The following is a 23166-nucleotide window of genomic DNA, read 5'->3' as shown; positions in this document are numbered from 1 at the left end:
TTGAAGTTGTCCCCATCCATGGTGTATGGGGCCTAGTTTGGTATCATTGGATGGATTTTTGAAAAATATTTGACACATATATTTTTAATTTTTTGATCTGATGTGTATTTTGAGAGACCTTTTTATTACCTCCTGCATTCATTTGGAGGTGCTACCTGCAGTTATGCCCCTGAATGCATTATATATACACAACTGGGGTATTAAAATTTGGTCATCTCATGAAAGATTATAGCTACACTCACCGGCCACTTTATTAGGTACACCATGCTAGTAACGGGTTGGACCCCCTTTTGCCTTCAGAACTGCCTCAATTCTTCGTGGCATAGATTCAACAAGGTGCTGGAAGCATTCCTCAGAGATTTTGGTCCATATTGACATGATGGCATCACACAGTTGCCGCAGATTTGTCGGCTGCACATCCATGATGCAAATCTCCCGTTCCACCACATCCCAAAGATGCTCTATTGGATTGAGATCTGGTGACTGTGGAGGCCATTTGAGTACAGTGAACTCATTGTCATGTTCAAGAAACCAGTCTGAGATGATTCCAGCTTTATGACATGGCGCATTATCCTGCTGAAAGTAGCCATCAGATGTTTGGTACATTGTGGTCATAAAGGGATGGACATGGTCAGCAACAATACTCAGGTAGGCTGTGGCGTTGCAACGATGCTCAATCGGTACCAAGGGGCCCAAAGAGTTCCAAGAAAATATACCCCACACCATGACACCACCACCACCAGCCTGAACCGTTGATACAAGGCAGGATGGATCCATGCTTTCATGTTGTTGACGCCAAATTCTGACCCTACCATCCGAATGTCGCAGCAGAAATCGAGACTCATCAGACCAGGCAACGTTTTTCCAATCTTCTACTGTCCAATTTTGATGAGCTTGTGCAAATTGTAGCCTCGGTTTCCTGTTCTTAGCTGAAAGGAGCGGCACCCGGTGTGGTCTTCTGCTGCTGTAGCCCATCTGCCTCAAAGTTCGACGTACTGTGCGTTCAGAGATGCTCTTCTGCCTACCTTGGTTGTAACGGGTGGCGATTTGAGTCACTGTTGCCTTTCTATCAGCTCGAACCAGTCTGCCCATTCTCCTCTGACCTCTGGCATCAACAAGGCATTTCCGCCCACAGAACTGCCGCTCACTGGATGTTTTTTCTTTTTCGGACCATTCTCTGTAAACCCTAGAGATGGTTGTGCGTGAAAATCCCAGTAGATCAGCAGTTTCTGAAATACTCAGACCAGCCCTTCTGGCACCAACAACCATGCCACGTTCAAAGGCACTCAAATCACCTTTCTTCCCCATACTGATGCTCGGTTTGAACTGCAGGAGATTGTCTTGACCATGTCTACATGCCTAAATGCACTGAGATGCCGCCATGTGATTGGCTGATTAGAAATTAAGTGTTAACGAGCAGTTGGACAAGTGTACCTAATAAAGTGGCCGGTGAGTGTATATCACAATGACAGCTTCTTCCACGTCATTTTTTTTCTCCATAGAAAATGTAATGTATTTTTAACTTTTATTTTATAATAATTTTAACTTTTTTTTAATATATATTGTTTTTTGGGGGGTTGATTTATGGAGGAGGGGGGGTTTCTAACATATAGGGGCACATTTACTAAAGGCCGGGCGCCAGTTTCAGCAGATTTTTCACATTCTTTTAGGTGCAAACTGCTTGCACAGTTATTTAAGAAGTGTGTCGCATCGGACCCTTTTGTGGAGCAGCTGCACTAGTCTTCATGCAACACAAATTAGGGGGCGTTACGGTGCCCAGTCGAACCGTGCGCAACATTTATCATGCTAAGTCGGACAGAATTGTGTAGCGCGCCCTATGTTAACCCCTTAACGACTTGGCCCTTTTTAGTTTTTTCACTTCCATTTTTCACTCCCCACTTTCAAAAATCTCTAACTTTTTTATTTTTACACATAAAGAGCTGTGTGATGGCTTATTTTTTGCGTAACAAATTGCACTTCATCGTGACAATATTTAGTATTCCATACCGTGTACTGGGAAGAGGGAAAAAAATTCCAAATGCAGTGAAAATTTTGAAAAACCACATTTGCAACATTTTCTTGTGGGCTTGAATTTTACAGCTTTCACTGAGCGCCACAAATGACATGTCTACTTTATTCTTTGGGTCAGTACAATCATGGGGATAACAAATTTGTATAGGTTTTATAATGTTTTCATACATTTACAAAAATTAAAACCTGTACAAAATTTTCTTTTTAAATTTTGCCACCTTCTGGCGCCAATAATTTGTTCATAATTTGGTGTACGAAGCTGTGGGTGGTTTCATTTTTTGCGTCTTTTGATGGCGTTTTCATTGCTATAAATTTTAGGACTGTGCGATCTTTTGATCACTTTTGATTTTTTTATATTTTTCAAAATGGCAAAAAAGTGTCATTTTCGACTTTGGGCGCTATTTTCCACTAGGGGGTAAAACGCAGTGAAAACTGCATGTAAGGTTAAATAATTTGTATCAAATCGGCTTTGGTCTGACACACAGACTATACAGGCGCCAGTAGGATTCTAGCACTGCACTGTAAGCGTTCCATGAGAATTACAGCACAGGCTCTATTCAATTAAATGTGAAAACGTATGAGTTTGGGCAAATTGATGATTTTGTATAAAGTACATGTTTTTACTGTAACCCTTCAATGAAAACCCTGGAAACAAAAACAAACCTCGCTCTGATTCTATACCTCATATTTGACAATCTTTTACTTCTCCACAATTTGGTAGGTATGCATTAAATACAAAGTGCATACAAATATATTTGCACTTTTTAAGTAGTAATGCTCGGGGCTAGGTATTTCTGACACATTTGCTGTATCCACTGAGTATTAAATGAAGCACAGATGGCTGCAATTGCAGAATTAAATTAACAACATTTCATATTATCTTATTTCAAGGGAAAATGTCTCCTAAGGGATGTGTTTAGTTCAAAACCAGTGCAGATGCTAAAATTGTAGACATCAGAGCATTTATATCATGAAATGCTTCTAAAAGGAAGATAGCATTTATATGCAGCATTTATCCTTTACACCTAAAGTATAAACTTTCTGGGTGTTGGGTGTTGTCAGTTATCAACATGATGTATCCCTACACAATCTGACACCACACAGAATATACTGGGGGGGATTTAACAATGTAGAACATTTATTTACCTGGTCCTGTCGCGATCCCCAATCTGGACGGTCTGACGAAGATGAAGTCCGTCGCGATTCACCAACATTGTGCGCCTGAGATCCTGCATCTGTCGCTTCCCCGCTGAGGTCTGCTGGAGTTCACCTTCTTCTTCCCGGTGTATGTGAGTGCATGTCTTGCGAAACAATTTGCGATGTTAAATCCCACGCATTGTCCGAATCCGTCAGATCATCCGATGGCCTGCCTCCCGATTTGTGTTGCGTGAAAGACGGCGCTGATGTGCCAAAATCCAATTGCGTGCGTTGAAAACCCGTTAAATGCGGTGCAACACGGATAGTTAATGAGCCCCAATGTGTCTCAGGTTCCGCCAGTCTCTAGCTGGAAATCACTGCGCCAGATGTATCACTCTAATGATGAATTCTGTTTTGATGAATAAGTTTTGTAACGGAACCATAGTGCACTGGGGCAACCCGCGGCTGATTGCGCATGCGTTTGTACGCATGAGATCGGCAAGCTGTGCCCGGTGTCTTGTATTGTGTAAATGCTAGACACCAGGCACTGATTGCCGATCGCATGCGTTTGCATAAAAAAGCATATGGGATCGACCCCCCCAGTGCGCTTTGATTCCATTACAAAAAGGAATCAAAACGCTAACGTGTGGCATCACCCTAAGACTGTCAGTTACTATTTTAGACCTACCTTTAGTTGGTCTAAACTGTGCGGCAGAATTTTGGGTGCACGGACGATTTCCTGCAAGACATGCCCCTTTATCCAGAGGCCACTCCTATCTCACAAAGACCACACGCCCTTAATCCGACAAGTCAGGATACTGCCAAAAATAGGTCTAAAATCCTTGATAAGTGTGGTGCAAGGTATTTTAGACAGTGTTTTTGCCGCAAACCACCAGAATTTTGGCGCAAGTGCATTAATAAATCCCCCCGAATGTGTTGCAGTGTAATTCCAAGCTCTTAACAATTGAAAAGTTACACCTTTAACCTCATCCAATCCCTACCCAAGCAAACGCAATTAGTGTGCTTTATATAGTCCTATTAGAAATATTGGTGAGTGCTTTACAATTATTTTTAAAAATGATTAATGTTTCCTACTACTGCCAGTGCTGATCTTGGTTATTACAACCCAGCCTCTGCACTAACACTTGTGATCATAAATGTTGGACTGCAGTGTCTAAGCAAGTGCAGAGGAAGCGCATTACCTCTTCCATTTATTGGCACCCTATGGCTGCTATTGCAGGGTGCCAATAGTGTCACACGGCAACCTGGGTTCCAGTGAAGAACCCCATGGCTGTCTCGGATAGTTATCTACAAGGCCAGGCTGGATGTTAGATATCATATAATGCACTGCACAACATAATTGAAATGATCTCATGTCAGTGTCCCTTTGCGGGCCAAAAAAATGTACAAAAAATTAAAATAAAGTTTAATAACACACAGACACACCACACGAAAAAAAGACAGGCACACCACCAGTCCCTTAAAAAAAAAAGTAAAATCAAACACATTTTGTGCCTCCATACCAACCCAGGCTACAAAACTATAATGGTATTTATCCTGTACGACAAAAAAAAGTTAAAAAAATTACACGAAAAACGATGCGCAAATTGATATTTTTTTATTCATCTATCTTGGCATTAACGTGGGAAAAAGGTGTAGAGATAAGGGGTTAAACATCTCTTTTCAGTACCACCTGATTTGAACGCCACAGTATGTAAACATTGGGGCATATTTATCAAGCTGTCTGAAAGTCAGAATATTTATAGTTTCCCATGGCAACCAGTCACAGCTCAGCTTTCATTTTACCAGTGCTCATGAATATTTTAAGGGGAGCTGTGATTGGTTGCCATGGGCAATTAGAAATATTCTGACTTTCAAAAAGCTTGATAAATCTGCCCCATTGTAACACTTTTTAGGTCTCTACATGGGACTCTGCCTCCGAAATTCTCTGGCGCTATGTGAGATGTTGCAATGTTTTAGCAAAAACATAGATTCATAACAAACAAACACATGGAAAAAAGTCTGGGGACTGGCCTCCCTTCTGTTTCTTTTTCCCAGTATTATCTAATTGCCTTTCTCTTATTACACGTCATCTTTCATGAAAAGCAAATAGGACTGAATCTATAGACAGGCTTCCCTTAATGTAAACATCACTAGTGGTCTTTGTAAGTAATGGTTAATACCTGGTGTCCAGTGGTTATTCATCTTCACAAACTTTTGCACTGTCTATGCCCCCACCACAGGTCCACAAGTAGCTGACAGAAGCTCAGTGCAAGGATCTGATGCTGGCCTGCACTCCTTATCTCACAGCCAGTACTCCATGTCTCTCTTTTTCCTGTCGCTCTTTGTCCTCTTCTTTCTCATAGCCACGTTAATTAGTGTTACATTGACAAAATCTATGCACAGATCTTGGCCAAACAATTTAAACAGAATTGTAGAACTGAGCACCGTTAGCCATACCTCCCAACTTTTGTGGAGGAGAAAGAGGGACAAAATGGCGGCGCGCGAAGCGCGCCGCGGCGATTTTTTTACCCACAGAAGCCACACCCTAGCCACGCCCCCTAACCACACCCCCTGGCCACGCCACTGCTCATACCTTCAACGCATCCACTGGCACCAATGTATATTTATGTATATAATTGGGGGGCATATTCCACTCCCCCTAGACAACGAGCATGCCCTCCTAGACAACGAGCATGTCCTCCCCTAGACAACGAGCATGCCCCCCCCAGACAACGAGCATGTCCTCCCCTAGACAACGAGCATGTCCCCCCCTAGACAACGAGCATGTCCCCCCCAGACAACGGGCATGTCCGCCCCCAGACAACGAGCATGCCCCCCCCTAGACAACGAGCATGTCCCCCCCAGACAACGAGCATGTCCCCCCCAGACAACGGGCATGTCCGCCCCCAGACAACGAGCATGCCCCCCCCTAGACAACGAGCATGTCCCCCCCAGACAACGAGCATGCCCCCCCTAGACAACAAGCATGCCCCCCCTAGACAACGAGCATGTCCCCTAGACAACGAGCATGCCCCCCCCTAGACAACGAGCATGTACCCCCCCCTAGACAACGAGCATGTACCCCCACCTAGACAACGAGAATGTACCCCCACCTAGACAACGACCATGTCCCCCCCTAGACAACGAGCATGTCCCCCCCCCCTAGACAACGAGCATGTCCCCCACCTAGACAACGAGCCTGTCCCCCCCTGTGGCTGCGTGCCCTTTTTTGTGTGTTTGTGTTATTTTTGTCTTCCAGGACCGTGCCTGCTGTGGACTGCTTCCGATTCGAAGGATTACATCGATGACCGACAGTTCTAACAAATAAAATGGTCAACGAGGGTGTGTCTGCGTTTTTTGTTCAATAAAATTTTCTGAAAACGGTGTGATTATTTATTTTTTTGCGACACTCTTCATAGTTTGCCATAGTAGTGGTGCCGGCTAGGTGACGGTGCTCATTACTAAGGGCTGGCCTTAGTGTTTGCCTTAATTTTTTTGGCAAATTCACACTAACGCCCATACCATTACCCCGGTACCCACCGCCACCAGGGGTGCCGGGAAGAGCCGGGTACAAACCAGTACCTGACCGTCTATAGATGGTCAGGTAGTGGGGCGGCTGCAGGCTGTTATTGTTGCGCTGGAATAGCCCCCTAACAGTGGCCTATCCCAGCTCAGTAATGGCAGGCTGCTGCTGCTTTTTTGTATCAGGCTGATTTGAAAAATAGGGGCACCCCATGCCGTTTTTTCTTCAAATTTTTGACAAAAATATGCGTGGGGTCCCCCCTTTAAAGGGGGCTCCCAGGCTGTTTCCCCCATTTTTACAAAAAAATGGGGGGGAAAAACGGCATGGGGTGCCCCCTATTGTTCAAATCAGCCAGATACAAAAAAGCAGCAGCAGCCTGCTATTACTGAGCTGGGATAGGCCACTGTTAGGGGGCTATCCCAGCGCAACAATAACAGCCTGCAGCCGCCCCAACACCTGACCATCTATAGACGGTCAGGTACTGGTTTGTACCCGGCTCTTCCCGGCACCCCTGGTGGCGGTGGGTACCGGGGTAATGGTATGGGCGTTAGTGTAAATTTGCCAAAAAAATTAAGGCAAACACTAAGGCCAGCCCTTAGTAATGAGCACCGTCACCTAGCCGGCACCACTACTATGGCAAACTATGAAGAGTGTCGCAAAAAAATAAATAATCACACCGTTTTCAGAAAATTTTATTGAACAAAAGACGCAGACACACCCTCGTTGACCATTTTATTTGTTAGAAATGTCGGTCATAGACGTAATCCTTCGAATCCGAAGCAGTCCACAGCAGGCACGGTCCTGGAAGACAAAAATAACACAAACACACAAAAAAGGGCACGCAGCCACAGGGGAGGACATGCTCGTTGTCTAGGGGTCAGGGGTAGACATGCTCGTTGTTTAGGGGGGGGGGAAATGCTAGTTGTCTAGGGGGGGGACATGCTCGTTGTCTAGGAGTCGGGGGGAGACATGCTCGTTGTCTAGGGGGGGGAATGCTCGTTGTCTGGGGGGGGGGACATGCTCGTTGTCTAGGGGGGGGGGCATGCTCGTTGTCTTGGGGGGGGACATGCTCGTTGTCTAGGGGTCAGGGGGAGACATGCTCGTTGTCTAGCAGGGGGAAATGCTCGTTGTCTAGGGGGGGAAATCCTCGTTGTCTAGGGGGGGGGACATGCTCGTTGTCGCAGTAAAGGGGAGGGGTCCTATGGAGCGCAGTAAAGGGGAGGGGTCCTATGGAGCGCAGTAAAGGGGAGGGGTCCTATGGAGCGCAGTAAAGGGGAGGGGTCCTATGGAGCGCAGTAAAGGGGAGGGGTCCTATGGAGCGCAGTAAAGGGGAGGGGTCCTATGGAGCGCAGTAAAGGGGAGGGGTCCTATGGAGCGCAGTAAAGGGGAGGAGTCCTATTGAGCGCGCAGTGAAAGCCATAAAAAACACATTTGATATTTTCCTTCCCGCTTCCCAGTACAGGGCCTGGAATATTTAATACTGTCACTAGGAAGTATAATTTGTTACACAGAAACAGGCCGCACACAGCTCTGTACGTGGAAAAATAAAAAAGTTATTGATTTTTGAAAGTGGGGAGTGAAATATGGAAACGCAAAAATTGTTCCGTCAGAGTAATGGAGCAGGCGGCCGTGTATGACCATTCTGCTCCATTACCGTCATAGAGCGATGACATGGACCTTATGTGGACCCCAACAGACCCCTTGTTTTCATGATCTATGGGGGTCACATCACTGAAACCCCCACACATCAGCAGGTTAAGCCCTGTCCTATGGATAGGGCCTAACTTGTATTTGTGGGAAAACCCCTTTAACCCCTTAACGCTCTGCGCCGTAGCTCTACGACGCAGAGAGTATAAGGAGTGTATGAAGAGGGCTCACGGGCTGAGTCTTCTTCATACAAGGTGGGGGGTTTTGCATGTTGCAGAAAACCCCCACCGCTAATAACCGCAGTCGGTCATTGTCGCCGGCAAAGTCTTTTTTACGATCGCTGTGCCCCCGAACGTCATCGGGGGCGGCGATCGTTTGCCGTGGTAGCCTCGGGTCTTCTTTTGACACGAGGCTACATGGCTTCTGCAGGTTCGTTACAATGAGCCAGAAGTATTGCAGTATATGGTAGGAGCGATCTGACCATCTAGGGTTAATGTACCGTAGATGGTCTAAGAAATAGTGGAAAAAAAAGAAAAAACAGGTTTTAAAAATAAAAAAAATTTATAAAATATTAAAAATTCTAATCACCTCCCTTTCCCTAGAACGGATATAAAACATAATAAACAGTAAAGATCACAGACATATTAGGTATCGCCGCGTCCCAAAATGCCCGATCTATCAAAATATAAAAACGGTTACGGGCGGCGGTGACCTCCGAGGCGGGAAATGGCGCCCAAATGTCCGAAATGCGACTTTTACACCTTTTTACATCACATAAAAAATGAAATTAAAAATGATCAAAATGTCGCACAGACCTCAAAATGGTAGCAATGAAAACGTCGGCTCATTTCGCCAAAAATGACCCCACCCCCAGCTCCGTGCACCGAAATATGAAAAAGTTATTAGCGTCAGAAGATGGCAAAATTTTTTTTTTTTTTTTTTTTGCACACATGCGTTTAATTTTTGAAAATGTATTAAAACACAATAAAACCTATAAATCCGGTATCACCGCGATCGCACCAAACCAAAGAATAAAGCTGAGGTGTTATTTTGAGTGCACAGTCAAAGTCGAAAAAACTGAGCCCACAAGAACGTGACATGTGCGGTTTTTTAAAAAATTTTTTCCACATTTGGAATTTTTTGCAGCTTCGCAGTACACGGCATGTTAAAATAAATAACATTACGGGAAAGTAAAATTTGTTACGCACAAAATAAGCCCTCACACAGCTCTGTACACGGAAAAATGAAAAAGTTATGGATTTTTGAAGTTGGAGAGCGAGAAATGAGAGAAAAACCCTGCGTCCTTAAGGGGTTAAGGGATTAAGTATATGGTACAATAAAAGCAGAATAGAAGGGCACTGGGGGGGTTAGGGATGGGGGCAGGGGGTCTATGGAGGAAAGTGTTTAACCCTTTAGCTGCTGCCTGCAGTCACTGTAGAGTACCTGTTATCACACTGCAGCAGCTGCACACACTCGGCTCTGCTTCATCAGACGAACTTCAGTGAGGAGCAGGAGGAGGAGGTGGGGGCAGGGAGCTATTGATGTAGCAGTGCTGGAGAGTTCCTGCCTGCACGGAGGATGATCCCCTGGGGCTGCTGTGCAGGGGCAGTGCAGAGAACATGACACTCTGCACTGCTCCATCCATCCATCCATCCATGTGCCTGCAAGTGGCAGCCTGAGGACAGGGAGGGCTCTGCCTCCCAGGGGAGGGGATGGGGGAGGTGCCGGCTCTGCAGCAGACAGCCCGGGAGCTGGAGAGGAGGAGGACGCTGTACCCCGCCCCCTGGCTTCTCTGTATCCTGAGCAGGACGGGGGCGGGACTCGGGGGCGGGACTCGGGGGGGGCGGGACTCGGGGGCGGGACAAAACGGAAAAATCCGTGAAACCGCAAAAAAACCGGGACTTTCACTTAACGGTCCGTGCAGGCGGGACAAGGGTTAAAAAACGGGACTGTCCCGCCCAAAACGGGACGGTTGGGAGGTATGCCGTTAGCCTTTCCAAATCTGATGTGAAAAAGACATCTAAAGAGCTCAGGTAAATCTATGCCACAACGGCTACCCTTTGGGAATGTTTTGACTCCCTTGAAGAGATAAGACACATGTAGGAAATAGGGAAGGGATGAACTCATGATTTTTTAATATGGCTCTGGCCATTTTTCAACAGAGCCCGCTGCAAAGCGCGATGGTCTTGCTGCAGCGGGGTGCCACCAGGTCGTTCCACAGGTGCGACTAGTCCAGCGGTGGTAGCCAAGGTAGTAATGCAGGAGATAGCGGGATAACAGCACAGGAAGGCACAGTAGGACTCATCTCAGGAAACACAGGAGCTGGCACACGGATCAGGAACACAGCAGCGGACTGGCACAAGGATCAGGACTGGCACACAGTGTTCTGTTAGTTGACTCTCCTGTATTGGCTTCACACACTGTGGTTGGTCTCAGGCTCTTTATTCAACAAGCTGCCATTACACATGTCACATACTCATGTCTGTCTACCAACAAGTTGCTACCTGCTTTACTGTACACACACACAAGTAGTGAGACCCCTAGAGGCCAGGATAGCATATAACATATTGCTACATCCTTTCTCTTTTAAATGGAACAATTAAATATAAGAAAACTGTTAAACATGAAACAATAATAAAAAAAACATAATAAGTCTATTTAGGTGTAATCCTTGAGGTGAGCTGGCCTTTTTATCATCCTGCCAGCTCGTGTAACATAAGATGTTTTGCCACAAACATCTGAGTGTTCTTCTGGTTCTGTCACACTGTCTTCTCTCTGGTTACTGTCCTCACTCCTCGCAGCTTCATTCTCAGCTGCCCCTGTTGTCTCCTGGCTTGTGCTTGCCGTCTCATTGTCTTGGATATCTGGATAATGTTCAAATGGCCAAGCATCATAGTGTTCCTGCGTTTTTCTCAGATGTCTGCGATTTCTCCTTAGTCTCCTTCCCTCCTCTGTTTCAACTTCATAAGTGCGAGGCCCCAGCTTCTGGACCACCTTTGCCTTTAGCCAGTGCTTGTCATATTTGCTGCTGGGCTGGATCCGCACATTATCATTTCTCTGAAGTTCAGGCAGATCTTTTGCCGATTTGTTATAGTAGAAAGCTTGCCTCTCTTGATTTTTCCTCAATTGATCATCAACTTGTTTCACAAGCTTTGGCTTAAGTAAATGACTAGCAGTTGGTAAGAGTGTCCTGGTCCGTCTACTCATGAGCCTCTGAGCTGGGCTGCTGTGGAGGCCTTGTGTGGGGGTGTTTCTGTGATCCAGTATAGACAGGTATACATCTGAACCTGCCTGCTTTGCTTTTTGCATTAGTCTTTTAGCTGCTTTTACTGCTGACTCTGCTTTCCCATTACTTTGGGGATATCCTGGAGATGATGTCTGATGGTCAAATTCCCACGTCGTGCTAAATCTTTTAAATTCTTCGGAGGTAAATTGAGCAGCATTGTCAGAGAACACAGTGTCAGGAATGCCATACCTGGCAAAATGGGCCTTGAGTTTTTTAATCACCGTTCTTGCTCTTGTATCCTGCAGATAGTCCACTTCCCAGAAGTTGGAGAAATAATCCACTGTAATCAGATATTCTTTGTCATTCCATGTGAAGAGGTCCGTGCCTATCTTTGACCATGGCCTCTTTGGAATTGCATATGGTTGCAATGTCTCCTTCGGTTGCTTATCACTATGTGACGCACATATTTCACATTGTGCTATGTAATTTTTAATGTGGTCATTCATACCTGGCCAATAGACAGATTCCCGTGCACGGCGTAGACAGCCTTCAATGCCTAGATGAGTAGAGTGAAAGTTTTTTAATATGTCTCTTCTGAGCGATTCTGGTATCACAGCTCTATCTCCCTTAAAGATGATTCCTTGATGAACTGAAAGCTCATCTCTGGTGTGAAAGAATGGAGAGACTTCCTTTGGCGCTTGCTGCTTGTACTTTGGCCAGCCTTGCACAATGACCGTTTTGAGAATCTGGAGAGTTTTATCTTTCTCTGTAAATGTCTGAATTTGTTTCAGTTTTTCCTTTGACACTGCTAGGTAGTCAGCCATATTGATGCTTTCCATTCCTTTTTCTTCATCCTTTGTGATGGGTAGGTAAGCTCTACTTAGAGTATCTGCAATCAGTAAGTCTTTTCCCGGACAGAAGCAAATGTCAAACTCATATTTTTGAAGTCGTAAGAGCATGCGCTGCAGTCTCTTTGGGGCATTTAGTAGCGTTTTTTTGGTAATACTCTCCAAAGGCTTGTGATCAGACTGCACAGTCACTCGGCGACCATAAGTGTACTGGTGGAACCTCTCCAGCCCAAATACCACGGCCAGTAATTCCTTCTCAATCTGTGCATATCCCTGTTCTGTTGGTGTTAGTGCCCTGCTTGCAAATGTAACTGGCTGTTGCGCTTGCATCAATGTTGCTCCAAGGCCTTTTTCTGAAGCATCACATTGTACCACCACCTCTTTATCTGGATCAAAATACCTTAGGATTGTTGCATCTGCAATTGCCTTCTTCACTGCCTGAAAAGCACTTTCCTGGGATTCTGTCCATTCCCAGAGGACATCTTTGTGTGTAAGCTGTCTCAGTGGCTCACACATGTCTGCTAGATGCTTGCAAAACTTTGATAGGTAATTTACCATCCCCAGAAATCGCTGAACTCCACAAACATCCTTTGGGGTAGGCATGTCTTGTACTGCCCTTACCTTTTCCGGGTCAAGTTTTACACCATTTGAGGTAAGAAGATGTCCGATATATGGGACTTCTGTCATTTTCAGTTTGAATTTCTCCTTGTTTAACTTTATTTGCTTTGCTCTACATCGCTCCAGAAATTGTATCATTTTCTGGTCATGATCCTTGATGGCCAATTCCATGTCTTCCCCTTCTCCCACTATAAGTATATCATCTGCTATTGTTTTGACTCCAGGGAGTCCTTCCAAGGCTTGCATCAATTTCTGCTGGAACACCTCTGGAGCAGGACTTAGTCCCATGGGCATTCTTAGCCATTTAAAGCGTCCAAAAGGGGATGAAAATGTAGTCAGTGAACTTGATTTTTCATCCAGTTCTACATGCCAGAATCCATTTTTTACATCACATACTGAAAATATTTTAGCCTTTGATAAATCTGGTAGAATATCTTCTATTGTAGGCATTGGATAGTGATTTCTTTTCAGTGCTTTATTCAGTGGCTTAGGATCAATGCATATTCTTAATTTACCAGATGGTTTCTTGACTATGACCAAACTGCTGATCCAGTCTGTGCTCTTCAGGACTGGTGCTATCATTCCTCGCTCCCGTAGATCCTGTAGCTCCTCTTTTAGTGGTTGCATTAAAGCTACAGGCACCCTTCTTGCCGGTAATCTAGTAGGTGGCACCGTGTGATCAATTTCTAGTTTATATTTACCTTCTAGGCACCCATCACCTTCAAATAAATCAGCATATTCTGTTTTTATAGTCTCAAGATCGAGTATTTTTGGTTTTGAATTTTGTATATTCTGGGACACTTCAACAGCCATTATGTTGTGTGTCTGCACCTTTATTAAGTCCATCGCCTGAACTGCTTTTACACCCAGTAATGGTACATGATCACTACCAGGCAGCACTGTAAATTCCACCTTGTAACTCTTTTTGTTACATGGGTTCCTTAATTTAAGCTTGCAGGTCCCCATTGGTTTCAAAACACTTTTGTTGTACCTTGTCCGTGGGCTCAATGGAAACCTGCTTTTTCAGCAGCGCACATGGAATTACATTGCAGCTTGCTCCACAATCCAGCTGAAATCTAATGGGCTGCTCATCCAACAAAAAGGTTGCAAATAACTGTTTCACCTCCTTTGCTACTTGCTGCTTGAGCACATGGACATTCTCTGTTGCAGGCTGCAGCTGTAGCCATGTAATGTCCTCATCACTGTCTGTGTCCTGTGTCATTGTGTGCACTTGTCTGTGCTGTTTGCTCCGTTTTAGTCTGCACAGAGCTGAGAAATGGTTCCTCTTCCCACAAATCCTGCAGGTTTCACCATATGCAGGACACTTCTCTTTGTCTCTCTCATGTCTTTTCCCACAATATCTGCACTGGATGGTGCTTTCCGGGAAACTGGGCCTTGCTTTGGCTCTCCCATATACCGCATGTACTGCCTCATCACTGGTGGCTTCCATCATCTTCAGGCTGTCCTTTGTCAGCTCAGCCGCCCTGCAGATCTGCAGGCATCTCACTAATGTCAGCTCTTCCTCCCTCAGTAATCTTTCTCTGAGGTGAGAGTCTCTGATGCCACACACTATCCTGTCTCTGATGAGAGAGTCTCTTATTTCTCCAAAGCCACATGTTGCCGCCAGTCTCCTCAGTTCTGTCACATATCTGTCCACATTCTCCCCAACCTCCTGATCCCTTGAGAAGAACTTGTATCTCTCCACAGTCTCATTCTTTTTGGGGTCACAGTGTTTGTCAAATGCCTGCACAATGTCCTCTAGCACCAGACTGTCAGAGATTTCTGGGATTAGGGTCTTGGCTATTTCTCTCCCCTTTTCCCCAATAAGGTAGTAAAAGAGCTTTACTTTCCTCTTCTCATCCCTTTGGGCCACTGTCAGATCCACATACAGGGTGAACTCTTCCTTCCAGTGTCTCCAGGTCTGTGACAGATTGGAAGAAGTGACATCCAGTGTCTGAGGGGGTTTCAGGCCACTCTCCATTGTTCAGTCTTATCAGGGACTCTGTACTTACAGTTGCTGTGACTCACACAGGTTCTCAGGAGATGCAGACTTGTTATACACAGTTTCTGTGCCCAGCTGCCACCATGTTCTGTTAGTTGACTCTCCTGTATTGGCTTCACACACTGTGGTTGGTCTCAGGCTCTTTATTCAACAAGCTGCCATTACACATGTCACATACTCATGTCTGTCTACCAACAAGTTGCTACCTGCTTTACTGTACACACACACAAGTAGTGAGACCCCTAGAGGCCAGGATAGCATATAACATATTGCTACACACAGGACAACAGGATACACAGGAATGCAGGATACACATGAATGCAAGATACACAGGAGGGATTTCTCTTCAGGGAATGGCTTGAAGATCTGGATTAAATGCATTCCCGCAAGAAGGCCAGCATCAATCACCTGTGCACTGGCCCTTTAAATCTTGAAGTACCGCCGCATGCGTGGCCTAGGGAGCGGGGCTGCGCACGACGCTTTGTCCAGAAGGGAGCGGGAGCTTGGAGAGGTGAGTCCACAGGAGTGGGGCCGGGGCAGCGCAGAGGGGCACGGGTGCACCTGCTATCTGCGGTATGGATCGCAAGGGGTGCCTGTGAAACACATGTCAGTTCCAGTAAGCAGAGGAGGGAGCAGCTAATGTCTGTGCTGCAACAGCCAGTGTCATAATACCAGGAAGCAGAAGTGTGTCAGGCCACTTCCTGAGGACCAGCTATCTCCATGAGCCATCCAGAGTGCTGACGTACTGCTGTATACTGAAGTTAAGGCCGTTGTCTGCCGTTTGAAGTTGAATAAAGAACTGTAAGATGATTTGCACAACGTGCCTCCATGTAATCCCTGGATAGGGCTGCATCACCATCACAGGCTTCCCATCTTTCATCATCCAGGGAGTCCTACATACACCTCAGGGCTTGCCCCAGGGAGAAACCTATTGCATCAGTCTCTCCCTCCATATTTCTTGCACACACCACCTGCTGGAAACCTGCCAGGTTGTAGGCCTGTCCCCTGGTCCCAATACCAAGCACTGTGACCATAGCGTGCCCAAGCTGCATAAGCCAGGCACTCCGGTATTCTGGGCCCTGACTGTCAACAGCCACCAAAGAAAGACTAGGCCCAAAGGTCAGATGTTGCAAGTCCACCAGATTTTTTCTGGTGCACCCAGTTCAAGGGGTGTGCACCAAGGGGTTCTGTTGGACTTGCCAACATAAATTTGGCGGTCGGTGCAAGTACGCGCTACAACTCCTCTTTCTGTGCACAGGATGGTGTTGTGGTGTGCATAGTGAAGCTGCGACACAATACTAGCGCAGACACTTTATAAATACATGTGCACCTAGTTTGCAGTAAAATGCACCAAAATAAATGAGTGCACCCTGCCAGAGCATTGCAGGGGGCACCAGATAAATGAAGTTTTAAATAATCTTGCCCACTCTGCACACTCCACAGGCAGACTGCACTAGTTTTGATAAATGTGGGCCAAGTGTCCACATAAATGCCACATGATGGAGCTATTGTCACATTTTCAAGCTGCAGGAATCACAGTAACAGCAGAGGGAAGTATCTTAGTTGTATCCCTCATTTACAGAGTGAATTACAAATGCAGGCTTTGAGCAAGGCTTATGTTTTTACCACAGTCAAGATAATTTTAGGCTGGACATACTTGACAGATTTTGGCATGGATTTTCCTTTTAGCAACATCCATGCTAAAATTCCTCTCAGCAGTCATTGGGGGGTCTCTTAGTATGCCCAAATGGATTCCACTTGAAAAGAGAGCGTTAACATTGACATATACTGACAGACGCAGGTATTGTTTTTGCCTCTGCCTTGCCATTATACGTTGTATACTGTGTAAAAAGCAGGCCATGTTATTTCATCCTGCTGCCTCCTGCTGAGTGCCACATCCGCTCAGTGGCGGCTATTAAACTCCAAAGGAGGCGGATTCCCTCAGCCTCTGCTGAGCGCATATCTCGCTTAGCAGAAGGAAGGTACCCAGTGATGTCACTGTCCATATGAGGACAGTAGGGGAACACTTTGGACATAAGCGGCAACCAATCATTGGCTCCTACCGATGTTTACTCATCCTACTACATTCGGGTGGGGAAGAGGACTGTATCCCACTTTAGCAAATAGCTGGATATCCCTTCATCATAAGGACATGTTGTGAATCCTCCCAGCAGATACTTACAATGGAGGGTCACAACATGATGTGAACCCAGCCTTAATTTTTTATATTGCATTTCTGCCTGTGTACATGGTTACTTGTTCTATGTATCTAAAACCTACACATCAGACACTTAAACCCAATAAAATCTTACTGTCAAATAAGTCATGCTTCCGCTTGAGCAGACTAGTGTCACACACTTAGTACTAGGTGTTTAAGTTCTCCCTTAGATACGCTTTTTTATCTGTTTGATTTTTTACTGGACAGCTTTCTCTCCAGGCAGAGGAGGAGATTAGGTAACAGAAGGGCAGGTAAAGCCAGACATTCTACTAGTTAGTCCTGTGATACTGTACACATACATTCACACACAATACAGACTCTTCTTTGAAGATGCAGAAACTCACGTTCCTCTATTTTCTGCTTGGTGTCATAGGCCCTGGTAAGATTCTAATATGTAATTGCCATTTTATATGTATGTTGAAAAGCTTTTGATCTTTTACAGTACATAATGTTACTTGCTTTTATAAGTGGGTAATGACATTTATGAAGAGACCATTGATACTGTTTTTAAAAAAAATTTATAGATTTAAGAAAGAGGAGACTTATTCACAAAAGAAATATATGCTAAAATGTGGACATGGTTGTACTTTGAGTTGAATTGTTGTCCTATAGATAGAAATAACTGAAACACAAGATCTATTTAAGATCTCCTACATACTACCATGTTGTCACTGTGTTTAACTGTATATGTTCTAGTATGACACCTAGAACCTTAAAGAGGTTTTACCACAAAATCAATTGCTTTTAATTAATTTGCAAATAAAACAAGAATTTGGTTCCTAATTTTAAATTCCTGCAGACAGTCTCCTTTTCTTACTGAGAATTCTCTGCTATACCCATATTTTATGACTTCTATTGACTTCAGTGGAGCTCATAGAAAGTAACCAGCCATGTATTTAATTCAGTGGATTTTCATGACTGTTGAAGTTGAGGGTCCATTGACATACCTCCCAACTTAAAGTATGGTGAAACACAAAAATAAGACGCGGTTTGCTGCAGAAAATGTTCATGCCCTAAGTCACACTTTTTCCTCTGTTTCTACCCCATCCCTCAGTCTGCTCTAGTAATCTTTTCTTAGTAGCCCACACAACTTATAGTATATATAGTATAACTCAAATAGTATAATGGCCCCTTCCTACAACACCCCCCTCGTATAATGTTTGTGGACACACACCATATAATGTCTCTTTGTTGATCCCTTACTAACACTTCTTCTCTTCTTGTAGCCCCTTACTTATAATGTCCAAATTCCTTTAACTCCAAATTATACTGCCTCCATTTCTGTAGCCCGCTACATATATTGCCTACTTTTATGTAACCCTTTGGATTTAAAATGGCCTTTTCTATTTATATCTCCTGTCTTATCCCTCCTTTTCTTTACACTCTCACTTATAAAGTAATAAATAATGGGGCACATTAACTTACCTGGTCCCTGTGTGATCCCCGATCCGGACTGTCTGACGAGGATGAACTCTGTTGCGATTCATGAAGATCGTGCGCCCGATTTCCTGCATGTGTCGCTTCCCTGATCAGGTCCGCCGGAGTTCACCTTCTTCTTCCTGGTGCATGTAAGTGCATGGCTTGCGACACAAATTTAAGTTAAAACCCTGCGCGTAGTCCGAATCCGTCGGATCGTCTGACGGCCCGCCCCAGCATGATCCCCAAAAAGTAGGGAAACCGACGAAAATGCCGCAATTTACATTATACCACACACCCATCTAAATAAGAGAATATTCTCAATATGTCTCTTTTTTGGAGCTTGATTATTTTATCATTATTAATTATAATTATTATAATTTTGACATTATGAATATATGTTTATATCTATTTCATGTTGTGAAGACTTTTATGATTGTTATTCTGAAGTGGTCTATCACTGTGCCAGATCACTGACACTATACAGGCTGATTCTGTCTCACACACTAGTAGTCAGTGACACAGACATTAGTGAAATCTAGTACCTTACAGTAGTGGTACATGGACCGGCTGCACCCAAATTTTTTTTCCAGGGACTGGGTTGGGTAACCCCCTTACCATGGTCCCTGGGGAAAAAATTGTTCACCTTGCAAATACCTCATATCTAACCCCAACGCGTATAAAGTGCCATTTACAGCAGCCCCCAGTCTAAAATGCTCCCTTTCCTGCAGCTGCCCCCTTTTCTGTAGCCCCCTCCTGATAGTGCCCCTTTTTGTTGTCTGTCTTTATAAGAAGGGGGCTAGAATAATCCCCCTTTTTATATAGCATCCCACACGTACCTATAATCCCTCACTATTAAAATGTCCAGCAGCAGCTACCCCTCACTAAGGAAATGTTGAGCAGAAGCCTCCTCTAACTAATAAAATGTTCAGCAGCAGCTTTACCTAATCAATAAAAAGCTCCCCGTTATCAATGAAATGTCCAGAAGAAGCCTCCCCTCACTAATAAAATTTCCAGCAGCAGCTTCTCCACATTCGTAAAATGTCTAGCAGCCTCCCCTCACTAAAATGTCCAGCAGCAGCTTCCCACACTACTAAAATGTCCAGCAGCCTCCCCTCACTAATAAAATGTCTAGAAGCAGCTTCCCCACACTAGTAAAATCTTTAGCAGCAGCCTCCCTTGATTAATGAAATGTCTACAGCAGAGCCCCCATTTAATGAAATAACCACTGCAGAGGCCGCTTTAATGAAATGTCCACGGCAGGGCCTCCCTTCAGTGAAATTTTCTTGTGGGCTTGTATTTTATGGCTTTCACTGAGCGCCCCAACCCCTCGTTCTCGTGTGAATAGTGCCTAACTTGGTTTGTGGGAAGCTCCTTTAAAGGAAATCAACCACTTGACTCCCATCCTCCGGGCTCTTTACTAGTGATCTCAGTACAGTTTAGTTAGTGACAATAACTGGTAGTTTAGTCATAAAAAGGATTTTATAATATATTCCAATGAGGCTCTAGTGCTCCACCTCTGATAATTAATTATGCATGTCTCCATGTTTTGTTCTGGTCCTTCTCCTGGTGCCAAGAACTCATTTCATCACACAACAATGCGCCATAATTAAGGTGCAACAACGGAACTTGAGCACAGAACAGTGATACATCTGGCCCAATGTATATAGATCTCTGTAAGGGGACTGAGTGTGCATCGATCTCTCTGTAAGGGGCCACAGTATATAGATCTATATTCATCACTGAGATCCCAGTATATGTCTATATTCATGGTGGATACTGTATATTTGTGAATTAGAGGGCTCTGTAAACATGTAAAATCATGTGGGATACTGTATGTATATGTAAAGGGACTCTAATCCTGTTGCTTTATTTATATATTGAGTTCTATCCTTTTTTTTTGCATGTTGTTTGGTGGTTAAGGTGATGTATTTATGTAAGGTGCTTTACAATAATTCATAGCAGGCAGTGAATTGTAATTTGAAAGACACCGCACAGGTTTTTAATTAAGAGGGTTCTTGGCAAATGCTGAAATTAATTCTGGGGAGGCATTGTCTAGAGATAGACCAATGTAGTGGGATTGTGATGCATACACTATAAAACACTATATCCGCCACTGAGCGCTCAGCGCCACAGTTCAGTGATGGATATATCCACCACTGAGTGGTAAGGTTTTAAAGGACATCTACCATCAGATTACCTGATGGTAGATGACTAATACATACCTCCCTGTCGAGTCTCCATCAGCATTGCAGGGTATTATCATGAACAAGTAATCAGATGATTGCTTTTTCATGTCCCATGGTAGAGCTAATAAAAAATGTTCTTAAATAAAAATAAATTTATAAAAATGCCCATAAGGCCTATAAACATATAAAAAGACATATAATAAGAAAAAAAATGTAAAAGATTATTATTGAACATGCTCAATCAACAACATAAAAAAACTGTTAAAACCCACCAAAAATCATCATTTTACCTATTTCGTTCCACAGAAAATAATAAGTGAGCAAAAAAACATATGTACTCCAGAATGATACCGTTGCAAAGTACAACATGCCCCCAAAAGTATGGTATCCCCGTAATCATATTTACCTATAGATTAAAGATAACATGATTATTAGGCTATACGGTGAACAACTACAAAAAAAATTAAAAATCCATTCTAGAATTGATGCTTTTCTACTCCTGCCCTCAAAAAATAGTTAATAAATTTTCAACAATAGGGCATAGTAACCCCAAAATGGAAAAACTGGAAAATGCTCATCCAGCAAAAAAAAAAAAAGAAAGATTTTGCATGGCCCCAATAATGAAAAAAAATGAAAATTTTATAGACTATAAAATGGCACCAAAGCGGAAACTAGAATCCTAGCAACCTGCAGGGGCGCTCTTTCCCTTCTGCACCTCGCTGTGCACACATAAAACAAGTAATGGCCACATGAGGGGTGTCTCTTTTGTATAACAAAATTTTAGAGCTAAATGAACGTATTACAGGCAAAATCGGACCATTCTAAATTTCACCTCTATTTTGATTAAATTGCTACGAAGATTGCAAGGGGTTAACAATAGCTGTTTCTGATAGTTTGAGAGATGCAGATTTGAAAATGGGTTGATATAAAGAGAGTTTCTAATATAATATATTTAAAATTTCATTAAAAACTGTAATTATCCCCAAATAAGTCAACTCATAATTTAAGTGCTAAAACTATCTGAAAACGAGTTGAATTTGAATTTTGAAAATGGCAAATTTTTCTAAAAATTCATCAGTTTATATTTTTTTCTTATGAATAAACACAAAACTTATCAGTCTAAATTTACCACTAAAATAAAGTACAACATGTGAAGAAAAAACTATCTCATAATCATTTTGATAAGTAACAGTGTTCAAAAGTTATAACCATATAAAGAGACGCATGTCAGAATACAAAAAATGGGGCTGAGCCTTAAGCTTTAAACTGGCTACGTCTTGAAAGGGTTAAAACTACTCACCATTACACAAGATAACTAAGTTTCAAGCTGAAAAGTTACAGGAAATCAACCAGTTAAAATACATAAAAAACCTACAAATACTCATCCCTGCTCTTCTTTGTCTTGGTCCTGGTGCTGTCCGTAGCTAAACTTGACATTCCAGGATTTTCTAGAAAAGAAAGTTCTAATTAGCAACACAGGGCGCATGGACAAGATGTCCGGCAGTCCTGGCTGCTAATTATAACTTTCTTTTCAAGGTGATCCCAATGTGTCAAGCTTAGCTACGGACAGCACCAGGATCAGAATAAAGAGGAACAAAGGTGAGTATTTGTATATTTTTTAATGTTTTTTAATTGGTTCATTTCCTTTAAGGATGGGTAGTAGGTATAATGAATAGCATCTTGTATCATATGATCCATTCATCTTAGAATTTCCCTATGACCTTCAATATCCGTATACAGTGATTTTAAAAGTGCTTTTAAAAGTCTTTAAATGGAAAACATATGGTACGAAACATTTGTTATAGTTGTTAAAGACTGACACAGTTATATGATTTGTTAGTTTACATACACAGAAAAGGTGTACATACACACAAAACGTTTCTACACAAAGCAAGTATATACTAGGTGATGTATTACCTCTCAGTAATATTGTACACATCATTACACATGAATATATTACACATGTAAAAAGTTAGGTGTTGACATGCTACTTCTTGTTATTAAAGTTGCAAAACATCTTAAACCTATTGTAGTTAAAATTGCCGTGACCTTTAGAGTACCTATGTAATCTTCAGTCCAAATAAGTGAAGCTTACGAAAAACAAGATGTATATAAAAGCCTACCAACAGTTAACACATGTCTAAGTGTTGTCTCACAAATTAGAAAGTTACAAGTGACTTTAAATAAATAAAATTTTAATTTATTTTTAAAAAAATGTCATACATTTCCCCAAACGGTGTCAATAAAAACGACCAATCATTATGCAAAACATTACCCCTTACACATCTGTGTACACAACAGGAATTTC

At 43.4% G+C, this 23166-nt stretch overlaps 1 protein-coding gene across 4 annotated transcripts in view; it reads left to right on the top strand.

Annotated features, from left to right (window-relative positions):
* Positions 1-23166, top strand: part of CDHR3 (cadherin related family member 3) — an 83749-nt gene that overhangs the window by 15732 nt on the left and 44851 nt on the right. The window contains exon 1 of one of the 4 annotated variants that reach the window (XM_072147175.1): positions 17463-17632. The exons of 2 other annotated variants lie outside the window; for them this stretch is intronic. In XM_072147175.1, the coding sequence (XP_072003276.1) occupies positions 17584-17632 (49 nt within the window). In that variant the 5' untranslated portion in view covers positions 17463-17583. Of the gene's footprint in view, positions 1-17462; positions 17633-23166 lie in introns of those variants that run through there. One more of the 4 variants, XM_072147178.1, reaches the window with a different exon arrangement.

Source organism: Engystomops pustulosus, chromosome 4 (assembly GCF_040894005.1).
Source record: "Engystomops pustulosus chromosome 4, aEngPut4.maternal, whole genome shotgun sequence".
Lineage (NCBI taxonomy): Eukaryota > Metazoa > Chordata > Amphibia > Anura > Leptodactylidae > Engystomops > Engystomops pustulosus.
The sequence above is the reverse complement of the archived record's forward strand: the minus strand, read 5'-3'. Positions and strand labels throughout refer to the sequence as shown.